General features: G+C 45.8%; 1 protein-coding gene across 1 annotated transcript; it reads right to left on the reverse strand.

Moving 5' to 3' along the window:
- Positions 1-1,653: 1,653 nt before the first annotated feature.
- On the reverse strand, positions 1,654-13,982 carry RBM18 (RNA binding motif protein 18). Its single transcript, XM_009907465.2, has 6 exons — positions 13,889-13,982; positions 13,687-13,803; positions 7,594-7,720; positions 6,304-6,390; positions 4,304-4,389; positions 1,654-2,974 (listed from the first exon to the last, which is right to left on the reverse strand). The coding sequence occupies exons 2-6, from the start codon at positions 13,797-13,799 to the stop codon at positions 2,815-2,817; spliced, it is 573 nt and encodes a 190-aa protein (XP_009905767.1). The 5' UTR covers positions 13,800-13,803; positions 13,889-13,982; the 3' UTR covers positions 1,654-2,814.
- Between the last annotated feature and the right edge of the window lie 55 nt (positions 13,983-14,037).

The following is a 14,037-nucleotide window of genomic DNA, read 5'->3' on the forward strand; positions in this document are numbered from 1 at the left end:
TTCTGCCTTTCCCTGGCCTCAGGATCAATTCTCAGCCCTTGAGCTAGCCAGTTTCCTCTCCTCTGCTTGCTCAAGGCAGCTGGATCTCCAAAACATGAGTTACACAGCTGCTACCTGCAACTTCATCCCCTTTCTGACCCCACACTACATGATACTTACATCAGTGCTGGAGCTTGTACAAGGCAGTGACAAGGAGCCCATATGCCACTGAGCAACCAGCCAGAACCCTGAGATATGGGGTTGGATGTGTTCCTGTGGATGAAGATATGACATCATATCTGTCCCAACTGACAGTCTCACCACAGGTAGGAAGATTAGTGAGGAAAAACCTGTACCATGAATACACTGAACATTTTCCTTGGTACCTTTACCTTGTCCCAGAGTTTTGCTGGAAATGCAGGGGAAGCAAGGAAACCTTTAAGTGGACAGGACTGAATGCTGGAGGCAAGAATTGACCCCAGACTCCTCTGGGAGGCTGGGCCCAAGCTCAGCGCTTGTTCCCACCACCAGCCTGCCAACATCTGTACTTACGGCTGCAGAGCCAGCTGCATCCTCCGCCACACCGATGCCACATTTCCCTCAAACAAGTATTGTTATCGTTGATATGCTGCTGCTCATGAAAAGATGTCACTAAACATTTACCTCCACCCAGCTCCAGGGTTAGAAACCCTCTGCCTGTGCTGCTGTCACTGCTGGGGCCCTGGGAAAGCTGCAGCGTTCCTGGGATGTGCAGGCAGCACGAGCGCCTGCCAGGCTGGCGACAGCAGCAGACACAAACACCAACCTGCAATAAAGCTCCCCCAGGTCTGAGTCTGGCCAAATGACAGACAAGGCATCTCTGTTAGTGATTGTGGCAGTGCAAAAAAGAAAACAATTTTTAAAAAGACTGATGCTATTGTCCCCAGATTTGTATCAGTGGACTTCAGCTGGTGCCAAGCATTTACCACCCTCACTTCCTGCTCACCACCCTCACTTTCCTGGAGGAAAACATGCATTTTAAATGTTTATTTGGAGCCACAAGAATTTCAACACATTGTATTTAAATACAAATAAATATGTATTTAAAGTATGTTTCTGACAGGAAGACAACCACATACCTGATCTGAAGCTAGGTATTTTCTAAATCCTAATAGGAACAGAATTGATTGGAGTTCAAAATAACACACAGATGCAGAGAACTACAAACATTAGACCACGCAAGAACAAAACACAGCTGTTTGCAGAGGAATGTAAACGGGTGTTATTGACATTCACAGGGTACAAGCTCCCAAAGACACTACTTTTCTCTTAAATCAGGTTCCCAAAAACTAGAAAGCAAATATTTAACAGCACAAGGCCCAATTTTGAACAGTTCAGGCTTTTAACAATTCATCCATCGGACGCGCGCAGCTCTGCTCCAGATGCGTGGTTCAGAGGCAGGAAGCAGGCTCTGCTCAGAGGTAGGTGCATCGTTGTAGGAATACAAACCTTACTTTGCCATGCCAGTGAGCAAGGCCTGTGTACAGAAACCAGGGACTTATTTTCCTCTCGTTGTTGGAGACCACTGCTAACCAGCTTGGGGAAGTAACTCAAGCGACTAGGTGAAGGTTCACCACTACCAGGGCAAAAGAGCACACACAGCAGGGGGTGGTGGTGGTGGGGGGGGGAAAGTATCAGCCCCTGAGCACACACATTCTCCAACAGCCCCCTTGCACATGCAGCCACAGCACTGTGTGCACTCAGGAGGACTGCTGCCAGACAAGGCTTTTCCCTAAGATTTCAATTTTGCAGAAAATGTTTAGGGAGAAGAATGTGCTGCAGATCAAAGCATTTAAGCAAAATGCTACCCCTCAGACCTGTAAACTAAGCACCCTGCACAGATGATCCTCAGCATGCAGCAGAACCATTTAACCACAAACACTTCACACCAAGGGACAACTGACCACCTTTACCAGTCAGTGAAAACCAGAAGTTGGACTGGCTGGTGGGCAAATGCTGAGGTCATGTGCTTGACAGATGCCTCAGAGGCTGCAGTGTTATTCTCACGCTGTCACATCTGGTTTCTGAGGAGCTGCCACTGCAGGGGATTATGGAACGCAAACACGAGATATGCCACGGCTGCGCTCTGGAGCGTAGGGCAGAGACCTCAGGGCACCAGACCTCAGTGGCATATAAATACACTAATTCCTACAGAGAGGCACACACCTACAGCCTAAATGACACCAAAAAATACCCGTGCCGTGTCGTCATCTCAAGGTTATCACATCACAAAGTAATGCTTTAAAGCTTGCAAATGGAAATGCAAAGTAAGTTTGCTTCGGTGCATATAAACCATCGCATGCACAGTTACTAAAAGTGTTGCAAAATCTATTTAAAATGAGTTTTATTGACATGAAAAAGTTTTCCATGGTGACTACAGAATGTTAATCAAAACCAAGTGCTTCCCCTCCATTAAAAACAGGAATCTGAATACTTTTAGTTCAAAAATACTTTAAAAAGTAATCAGTTAAATTGAGTATTTTTGGATGTGCTTTACTCCACAGACTGGTTACTGTTTCTAATCTTGCTAATGAATGCACACTAACGAGAGGTTGTCTGCGTGTTCATCAGAGGCTTTGAAGGGAACCTACTTTTCTGAACAGCGCTCAGCTGCGAGCTGTACTGGCAGAGAGGAGTGTTCAGCAGACCACCTAAGGTGTCACAAACCACCATGCTCCATGCGGCAGCGTTCTGCTCAGGTGGCAGCATCCTTCTCACTCTACAAAGTACAAAAGCATTGGAGGACTCCAGGTGTACAAAGCAGTGTTTCTTGCTACCATTCTCCATTCATAAGCATCATCTTCTAGATTTCCAGGCAGCTCTGGAATAAGGAGTAGTCCTTTTCTTATCTGGTGGTTTGAAGTAAGAATAAACGGGTGCTGCAGGGTATTCTGCATCTGGGTTTTCTGCCATCATTTTCAGCTTGGCTTCAATGGCCTTTATCTTTGCACTGACACTGAAAAGAGAAGCAGAAGAGAAATTGAGCTTGATCTCAGCATGGAATCTGACTGCAGCAATCCAGAGGTTTTGTTGACATGCGAATACTCAGTCACACGAGGAGGGGCCAGGCAGCCGCCAGTGCTGCGTGCACGAGCAGGAATCTATTGCTTAAAGCCCACATGATTTAATTTCAAACCCCAGCTCCTCCGAGCTATATTGTTGCACCACAAAATAACAGTCCTTGCACCTACTCAGCACTTTCTTGAGCATACTGAGAGAGACAAGAACACAAGAAGGCTTCCTACTTCATGTAAAATGATGTCATTTAAAGAGGTCTGAGCATGTGCAGCAGAGCACAGCTCAGATCAGGCTGCTGGAAACAGCAGAGAAATGAAAGCCAGACTTCCTCCCAGCTACAAGACCGCTTGGGATGGGAAAACCCCAGACTCTAATTAGGTCAGGAAGAAACATTATTTCAGCATTAGCAGGGTTTATCCCAAAGGGAGAAGCTATCCTAGGTTACACCCCAAATTCCTTTTGTTATTCACAACCCTCCATTGGTTATGGACCAAGGAACGTTCTCTTCTCTGCTGTGTTTTCTTGCAGCACCCATCCCCACTACAACTCTTCCATGCCACTGACATAGCCCAGTGTCTGTATGACTCTGCTCATTACTTCCTTGCGTGTTCCTTCTGAATCCCAAGCTCATTTTATCTGTAGTAAAATTCATTATCCCCAGTCCTGGTTCCTTGCAGGGTTCCACTGACAGACCACAGAGGAAAAATCACGCACCCTTTCAACTGAACTGAATTAGCAAAGCAGCACTACGTGCTTTAGGTAAACTGAGAGGTTGGAGAATTTAGCCACATCCCACAGAGAAGACCTATCAGCTGGCAGAAAAAAATTTAATAATTTAGTTCCCTGTGAAATACTAGCTGTGATTTTGTTTTACTCTTTTGCCACTATGGTAGAAATCCTTGCTCTCAAGTATTTTGCTTAATCAAATTAGTACAGTACAAAGCCTCTCAATGAAAATTCATAGGAAGAAGTGCAAAGCACGTTCTGGCCAAAGCAGATGGAACACTAATTCCCAATTCCTCTCCCCACCTCTTTTCTTTCATATTGCCCTAGCAGCTTCACATGTTAAAAAGTGAACTTTAAGTCTGAAGTGTCCCATACCAAATTAGTTACTTAGCAGCACATTGCCCTTCTGGAGACAGCTTTTCTCCCACATTAGATTTTTAACACCAAGGTAACACCAGCAATTCCAGATCTTTCCTAAATCAGAGTTTTGTTCCCTGCCACTGCCACAGTTTGGTCACCCCTCACCCACTCCATCTCCTACCTTAGGTTAGACTGGGGTGGCTCCGTGCTGGAAGATGGCTCCAGACTAATTGGAAGGATCTTCTCATTTTTATTGTGATCATATCTCTGTAAACAAGAGACCAAGGATTGAAGTCCACTGTAATTACAAACTTTTTCCCACAGATGTGCTTCAAAATTGGGTTATCATTACCTTGGATTTTGTGAAGCTTTTGCTAGGAATGATTTTGGTGGCCAAGCACTGAAACAAATCCCAGCCACAGTATTTGTTTAGTACCAACGTGGAACATAAAACTCTGATACTAAACACTTACTGCAACAGGTTGCCCAAGGAGGTAGCTGAGGCCCTGTCCTTGAAGATACTCAAGGTCAATCTCAACAGCAACCTGACCTAATGGAGGATGTCCCTGCTCACTGCAGGGGGGTTGGACTAGATGACCTTTGGAGGTCTTTTCCATCCCAGACTATTCCATGATCCTTAAACCTCATCCTGTCGTACCACTTCCTGTTCCCCTCCATACAAGACATGAAGAAAAGATGGTAAATTTGGAGATAATTACTGTGCTAGAACACTTTGTGCAGAGTTAGAAAGTAACCCAAGTACACAACTGCATGGAACTGTGCAATGCTGGGAGAAAAGGGAAAATAAGAAAAAAAGAAAAAGAGCAATTAGGAAGCACCTCCTTTCTCAGGAGTCTGTCACCTCTGCGGGCAGCAGGCCTCCTGAACTATTTGCAGTGCTCGGCTTCCTTATTTCGCTTGGCACAGGGTCAGGTTTCTTTTTCAGCAGGGCTGCTCAGACTGACAGTGTCTGGTGAGCTTTGGCCACTCATCTTAAAGCTACTTAGCATGGTGCTGGCATTGTCTAAAATAAACACTTGTTACAGTAAGCCAAAGATCTGCGCTGTTGAATCTTCCCATTTGCAGATTCGAAAATGCCATGCAAATTGAACTGATTATTTATGCATGTTCTTCACCATGCCCTGGACAGCCATGCACTCAGCTACCCACTGAAATCCCAGCTGAGCAGACACTCACTCCTCTGGCTGAAACTCCTTTTATGGCCTGATCACTCTCCAGGCATCCGGAAGCACGTGGCACTCCAGTAGCTAGACATCTAAAGAAAATGGAGGCTGGATTTGGCCAAGCCTGGATGTGCTGACAAGAGCCTGGAGCCCTTGAAGCCAATAATTAGAACAACATGATCTCCTTTAACAAAGATACCTGTTTGGGTTTTGTCAGCATCCAAACCAGATTTACTAGCATAGCTGATAAAAGAAAGGGTCAAAAGCCGCTCGTAGGATAATCACAAAGGCTAAAAGCAAACTACCCAGAGGAAAACAGCAACAGGCAGGTCTCCCTTTGCCTCCCCTCAAATTCATTTCTCTGCAAAGAAAGTCATGCAAAATAAACTGCTTTATCAAATACCAGATTGTAAATAACTACAGGACAAACACAATGAGAATTTTAAAATATTGAAACAAGAATGTTGCAGAAGGTACTGACTAAGTTAACATGAAAAACCTGATGCTTTGTGCAGCACACCAAGCAATAAAAGGATATAGAGCTAAGATAGGAAATATATTGGTTTAAAGTCAGATGTAATTAGAGCTGTTGCCACTTAAGTGCTTTCAGAAGTGGAACAAAGTACTTGGTAATTGGGAATTTCCATGTATCTCCTATCCAAAAAGGGAGCAAAACCACAAAGGGAAGGAGTCAAACTCTCAGCCAATCACTCATAACTTTGGGAAAAGTTATTTCATGGACATTTATAGAAGTAATCAGTTCACAGTGCTCTGATTGGAAACTCTCTTACAAAGAACATCAGGTTAAATGGCCTATTCTTACAGCTAATCCAGCACAGCTTAGGTAGACAAGAGACACTGCAGACTTAATAGCATTTCCCCCGAATAGACTGAAATGATCATGCCAGGCTAAGACAGTTTTGGTAAGAATTGTTCCTTACTATTAAGTTTCCCATTTTGCAAGTTATAAGCAGTTCTTCCACAAGCAGCAGCTCACCTTGACTTGTGCGTGTGCCCATCGCACCACCAGTTTCTTGGAAAGGGCCAGCTTCCCATTGAGACACTGGATCGCCTTCTCTGCTTCCTGCACAGGAAGAGAGTTCAGTAAACAAACCATGTCTTTAGTCAAAACCAGCTCAGATGTGGAGAACCTTTCTTTTTTGTTATTCAGTCTTCTCCAAGTACAGCTCACTGGCAGCCAAGAAAGTTTATCCCATTGTATCCCAGTCCACGAGCATCTCTGGAAGACTTCAACATCCAAGTAACCAGAATTTTATCAGCTTCATTGGTTTATTCTTTTGTTTTTTTGGGGGGAGGAAATGAGGAAAATGATCAGGAGTTTTGAAAATACCAGAAAAGCCACTAGAGCAGCATTCTGAGGCAGGTTTCTGCTACAGGAGTTTCTCTAGAAAATACCATGACTTGTTACAGCAATTACCTGTGGTTCATTAATACCTCTCTACTTATCCCAGATCCTGCTTGTGTGCACTGGAGCCATTATCCATGTGGTTCAGTTCTCCACTCAGTGGTGGAATCTCAATTTTGGGATACTGCCATCAAATTTGATTCACAGCAGTTGAAGATTTAGGTTGCAATGCTGTTCCACCTTACAATGAATAATTTTCCATAGCTAATGAATTGTACCAGGGCTCTTCCGACATCCTTACAGGCAACTGTATAGCAGGATGATGAGGTCATAAAACCACAAGCAATCTCCAAAGCCACTGTTCTTCCTAACTTTTAAACAATTCTAGCAGAATTATGACAAAGTAACTACAATCCCAATGTTGCAGGTGAGCATGAATTGAAATATTCATTTCTAGTAAGAGCTAACCCCCCAAATGGACAGCCTAGAACAGCTGACTCTGGGATGCTGCAGATGTGTCATGCTGTACACCTGGCAGTGTAACATGCATTGGCGTTTGTGCCTTCATCAAGATAAAAGAGGAGGACTTCAGAACAGGTCTTGTTTTCAGTTGGTCTAGCAGGCTGATCACAGCATTTCCATGGTATGACTCCACAAGCTCACTAGAAAAGTGGACTGAAGAACTAACCCATTCTGATTAGCATTAGAAAGCAGGACTCAGGAAGACAGGAGAGGAGAAAGGAAATCACTATTGCTACTTCCAGGAGCAGTCACAAAGTGGAGCTGTTAAGAGTCTGTGAGTTTGTGTAGACGAGGCATTTAATTTATGCCTTCCTGTTCTAGATTTACATTACCAGAAAAAAAAAGATAGGGGAAGAAGACAGTAATTTAAATCAGAATTTCAGACAAAAAGTAACATACCTGCTTGGTTTCAAAGTTCACAAAACAGTAACCCCTTGGCTGCCCCTCCAGAGCACCAGACTTGTGAAAGAGAAAGTCAAATTGTTTTACTTTGCCAAACTTCTGAAGGAGTTTGAGAAGGTGGTATCTAAAGAGAAGAGAAGATATTTATGACCTTTCACCACTTTGAAAGTGAGGAGATAGAGAGGTACTCACCAAAACACACACACATTTCACATTCAGTGCACAAGCAGTTCAGTTGTGCCATACATCTATTTCCAAACACCCTCAGGGGTGGGTGCCCTGTACAGCAGCCTTTCAGCCTCTACAGCTCCGAGCAACACTATCAGCCACTGCTCTAAGCAAAAACCTTCCCTCCCAGCTCTGCCAGTGTGCAGAATATCTATTAGCAGTCAGCTTTTGGACAATTGCAAATGTCCAAAAATGCACTGTCTGGGAAGGCTTTGTCTCCTCTAACTCACACCTACTTTCAAGTATAAGTATCACGTCTCCCATCCCCCATCCCCAAGGTGCGCACCAGCAGTTCCATCCCCTGTATTCCTTCCTCTGAACAAGCACTGCTAGTCCTATCCCTTCCCTGTGCCGAGCACTATTAGTGCACTGGCAAGGTCACAGCCACATACTGCCCAGAACTACACCAGGCTCTGGGCAGCCTGATCTAGTTGAGGATGCCCCTGCTTACTGCAGAGGGGGTTGGGCTAGATGGCCTTTGGAGGTGCCTTCAAACCTGGACCATTCTACAATTCTATGATCCTACAAAGATGCAGTCACTGTCCCCCAGGCCTGTCAGAGCTGGGAAAGCAGAAAGACAGAAGAATAAAGCAGAACAAGCTGCAACCAGGAATTGACAGCAAGAAAAAAAAAAAAAAGAAAGAGGAAAAAAAAGCACCAGACAGACCTCAGGATCATCCAGGCCAAATCTGCCAGCACTTCTGGCTCAGACAGTTCTTCAGTGACATACACATGAAAGTCAGACACTTATTCAGCCAATTATCTTCCTGCCATCCAGTGGGGAGGGTGCTGTTTCCAATAAAACTGGGAAAGCCAGTGTAAATCTGTCTGCTTAGCATCTAGTGCACTGAGCAACTTAAAATAAGGAGCACATTTGTTGTACAGGCCACATCTAATCCTGAAAGTTCTTTCCAGCTTTTTGTGGTTCCCTGGGATCAAAGTGTTTAGCAAGACTAGCTGACCTAGAGGAAAATGACACCTGTTCCTGTTTCACTGCCTGACCCCATCTCTAACACTTAAACATTGTCTAAGGGTTTAGTAAGGGTGTCTTACTCAAGACAGGCTGCAAAGCATTTGTTAGCAAGTCACAGAGTCTAAGGCAAGTTTTCAGCTTGCAAGGTAACACTCAGTGCTCTGAAAGCCTTCCAGGCTAACTTGAGGTGTAAACGGAGCACCAGGCGCTAGAAGAAACCAGGCGTGAATGGTCAGAATGGTTCAAGACAGCCAAACACACCAGGCAGCTTTAAGGACAGTCCAATAGGAAAAGCAGACAACATTTTTCCTAATAAAGCCTGATAGGATGTTTGAAAAGGGCTTTAGCCCTTTGTTAAGCTTCAGGAGCAAGAAAGTTCCAGGAACGTGAGTCATCCCACAGGATGGGTCACGGTGGACATTCAGGATATGCACTTTTAAAGAGGTGAAGGTGCAGCAAGTGTTCAGAGGAGCAGTGCAGAAGGGCCAAGTTACCTCCCAGGGGCATAAACACATTGTAATTGATTATGGAAGGCTTCCAGAACACAGATGAAGCACATGGTCTTCCAAGAAGCCTACCAACCCTCAGTTTCTGCTCAGAAGGCAAAGGAGATACAAAAGCAAGAGCAGGGGCAAAAAAGGAGCTGGTTACACAGTGGCCAGTTTTCACCACTGCACCTCAAGCTAGCCACAAGCAGGTCACAGATGTGCAAGTAAAACCCCTATCTGTGGAGACACATGAAGCATACAACAGCCCACACATTGAACTTCAAAAGCCTCCAAAATACGTAAAGCCATCTCAGGTTTGTTTCTGTAAACATATTGCTGCAAAAAGCACTTGCAATTTTAACACTACCCTAATGAAGTCCTTACCATTGGAATGCTGCTCCCCTGTTGGCAGTTAGAGAGGTGCTGGAAAGGCAGTGATAACTCTCTGCATTCTGTTAGGAGCAACAAAACCCTGCAGCTGCCCTGCTCAAAGGAATCTTTGTGGGTCTCTCTTCTGAGAGCCTCTGCATTCACATAGTAATTTCTGAGCAGCAAAGCAGTTCCTTTAAAACAAGAGTCTAAAAGCAACCTACATCATCTGTTTGACTAGAATCTTCAGATCACACATGATGCAGATGCCACTGTCCAACCACCCATGCAATTTCTCCAACTGCAGGTCACCTACTCTCCGTGGAAAAGCTCAGAACCGAAGTCTAGCGTAACAAGAAGTTCCAGGCTGTGATTATGATTTGTTATTGTTCATGCAGTGAGGACATGAACAGTAACTCGACAAGTAGCTGTCTATGCCAAGAGGACTTCAGTACTGAAGGAAGACCTGTCACGGGAAACACCCCAAAGTGAGAACACGTAAAAAGCTTTACTATGGCAACGCCTGGGGTTAGCCAGAGCTTGGGAGCTATTCACACAGATGTGGCCCCACCGTGCCGCGCAGATCACCGCAGCCAACCTCAGTTTCCACTTCCTGTCATCTGATGTGAATGCAAGACAAACCAGCAGCTCCCCCATTTCCTTTTCCTCCACTCTTCCTCCTGGCACTCCGAGCGCTATTCAAACACAGGCAAGGCTTCCTCTGAACAATGCTGTCCCAAGGATACTGCGGAGGGACCGGGCCACATGCAAAACCTATTATTGCGAAGAATTCTGCCCCACTGGGAGCCAGTAGGAGTCTGTAACAACAACTCTGGCACACATTGTTTTGTAGGTGAGACTCATCAAGATGGGATCGCAGACAAGCATCAGAACAAGGAAGCTGAACGTTCGCTCCCTCATACCTGTGGAAAATGAATGGTCACTCAAAGGCTACTGGAAACCAGGTAATCTGTATGTGTAACTGTAGAGCTGCAAAGAGAATTTATGCCTGTGCAAAATGTTGAAAAGGCTTTACAAACAGATGGGCAGAGCAGATAGCCCTACCCTGCTTGCCACATGGGTGACATAACCAAAGGATGTGGTTTTCTCCCCAGTACAGGAGCACTGAGAGGTAACGTGAACAGAGTTGTGGCACAGCACACGTCCTGCCCTACTGTGCAATGGAAGACAGGAAGCACCAGGCTCTGCTCATGCTGAAGGCGAGCGAACTCCATAGCTTCCTTGCTCAGTGGTACCAAACCCAGAGCCAATTATCCACTGCTCATTTCATGCATTGCTGTGGTAGGGATCAGTCAGCATCAGAACTGCCTGGTGAAGAGTATCCTATGCCATGAACAACTGCAGAGTCCTGTGGTGCCAACTCGCTTCCTTTCAGCTGCTAAGAATACACTCAGACTCCCAACATCACCTTCTTCCACTGGCAGAACAATCCTCTAAAGATGCCAGATATAAGAAGTCATCCAAACAAACTACTGATAAGGAGGAATGCCCTTACCAGAAGGCCCACCATACCCCAGTTCACAGGGTATGTTCAAGATGCTTTGAGATTCCCATTTGAGTCACAGTTACTCAATATGTGCAATAACCTCTTAAGTCATCAGCTCGTAGGCTGCAATTTGAGGGCAACTCTACATTTATAAATTCCCATCACTGCATCTTATGCTCCAATGTGTACATTGCCCATTACCTCCCCAGCACTTGATTGCAGCTATAGGTTGCTCTCCAAATGGAAGTCCTGGATTAATTCAAGACTTTCTGAACATGTTTCTGCTCAAAAAAGGATAACCAGTTATTAACCCTGCCAATAACTCAATCAACTTTACTTTGTCTACATCTCACACGTTATCTCTAATGGAGATTGCAGAGGCAACCTTTTAAAAGTCAGATAAAAGCAGCAAATGAAGAAACAGCTGTTTTTGTTTCCAGGTCATGTGATTAGTAGTCTCAACAGGGATCATTCAGATGAGCAACTATGAGCAGAGATGCAAGCTCTTAGGAAGAGAAAGTAGGGGTTGAGGTGATTTATAGAACCTTACTGACCTGACACAGAACCACACTCTTTGTCTCTACACTGAGAAAGTGTTAAAAAGGATTTCCTCTTCTTTCATTCATTCACAAGGAAATGGAAATTGCAATATGATTTGTAGGAGACAATAGCCATCTTTAAAGCAAAACATAAAGCAAGACACAGAATTGTAAAGCTTGAAATAAGCAACAAGCACTGTCATTCCTGGGCAAGCTTTAAACACTTAATAGCATGGAAGCACTGGGTTTGATGATGCTGGGGAATGAAGCCCCTTGCCTGCAGCTGTGACACTGCTATGGACAGTCTGCAACAGCAAAGCTGCCCTGGTACCCAAGACCCATATCCAGACTGGTGAATTCATGCAGCTGCAATAGATTATTGGAATAGGAATAGCCTGCCTATGCAAGAAGCTGATTGAAACCTGCAGAACTCATTTCATTCATGCTATGAAAAGCACATTTTGCCCTGTAAAGCTATTACTTGTTTGGCCTAGATTCAGAGGAACAACCTAGACTGAAAGGGTCTTCAAAAGCACCACCAACAATCACCCCAGGAAGTGGATGCATTTACAAACACCCACTACTCCTGTCCTCACACTAACCCAGTTTCCTGGGTTAAGTAGTTTAAGGGCCCAGCAAACAACATGCTCAAGAACTCTCTAATTTTACATGGTCAGGCAATAAGCATTAACCAGAGTAATATGGCTGTGGGATAAAAATGGTAATTAATGCAGAAACCACCCAAAGCTGAAAGGCTGAAAAGCATAATGCATTAGTGATTCCATTTAGAGGCTATCAGAAAACTGCTGTTAAGATGAACCACATGTGGAATAAAAACCTAGCACCTGCACACACAAAAAAAGGAGGGAAAAAAAACAACCTATGCCATGACTGTCATATCCAGTATTTAAATAAAAAATGTTTGTTTCTTGGAAGTATATAAACCCCAAATTGTTTTAGTTTGTGGCTTTTTATAGCACCTACTGATTTCTCATCACACTATCCAAACACAGGCCAGCAAGACCTATTTCCCTGACAATTTATTATGTTTGCTCAGAAGATAATTATCTGTAGTCTGGAGAAAAAAAGAAACACAAATACACATGCTTGATTTTTGCACTTGGCCACCATAGGCAGCCAGTCACACCAAGCCATGTCTTGTTACTACATGGTTACTCAAGTGAGTAACTCTCCTCTGTTCAACCCACATCCCACTGCTAACACCTTAAAAAATAACAAAACAAAGCTTTTGGTGACCCTGAAAAGTCTCAAGCCTAGAATTCTAACAAATCTCTAGTCTAGGAAAAAGAACATCTCCAATCTCTGGGCTTCCAACCTGAGCTCAGAACACTGCTATGTGCAGTAGTTAGGTGCCTGCTTCTAAGCCCCTTGATCTGTGGGGCCAGTGCAGTCCTGGAGAGGCCCCACATACATACCCCACACATACACACACCCACACCCCTCATGCCACCCATTGCCGGGCTGCAGCACCTAGCAGACAAGAGGCTGCTCACCCAGTGCCACTGGGGTTGAGACCAGATGGCAGTTGTCCTGGAGTGGGCAACTGTCACACCTCACTGTGGGGCAGAGACAAGAACTAAATGTGCTGTTGTGGCACTGAGGGCACCATCAGCGGGGGTTCCCCAAACTGTCACCCGTCTAACCCCCTGGAGAGCCCCCAGCACCGAGGGCCGAAGAGTGGCCAACGCTGGAACATAACGCCGGGGCCACGGGAGCTGCTAGAGCTAGGGAGGGTCAGAGTAGGACAGTGGCTGGTAGGGGGAAACACAACGAAAGCGAGATGCGGCCTTGTCTAGCAGTGCTGCGCTGCTGATGCAAGGGGAGCACGGCCAGGTGATGCGGGAACTGTGGCGGTGGGGCGGTACCACTGTTGGAGATGGGCTACGGGAGGAAGGCGGCGTCGCGAGGGGAGCAGGGGAGGCGGGGAGCACCGGGAAGTGCGGTGCCGTGCACAACGTCACTCACTCGGTGATCTTGGGGTCGAGGTTGCCGATCCAGAGGCGGTGCCCGTCCTGCAGCGCGCCCTCGGACAAGATAGAGGCGTTCTCCAGCGGCAGCGTCTGGCGCCCCGGCTCCATGGCTCTGCAGAGGACACCAGTAAGAATGGATAAGGGTGGGGGAACTCGAGCCGGGGGAAGGGGCTGGACTGGGCCGAGGCCACACTCACCATGACACCGCTGGACCGCGCAGGCCGCGGCCGCTCCTTCGTCGCGCAGGCCTCGCCCCGCCCTTGGCGCCGCGTTATGACGTACCGGCGCGGCGCGGCCTGATGACGTTGCAGGAGCAGCGGGGGCTGCGCGACGGTGAGCGAAGCGG

This window comes from Dryobates pubescens, chromosome 29 (assembly GCF_014839835.1).
Source record: "Dryobates pubescens isolate bDryPub1 chromosome 29, bDryPub1.pri, whole genome shotgun sequence".
Lineage (NCBI taxonomy): Eukaryota > Metazoa > Chordata > Aves > Piciformes > Picidae > Dryobates > Dryobates pubescens.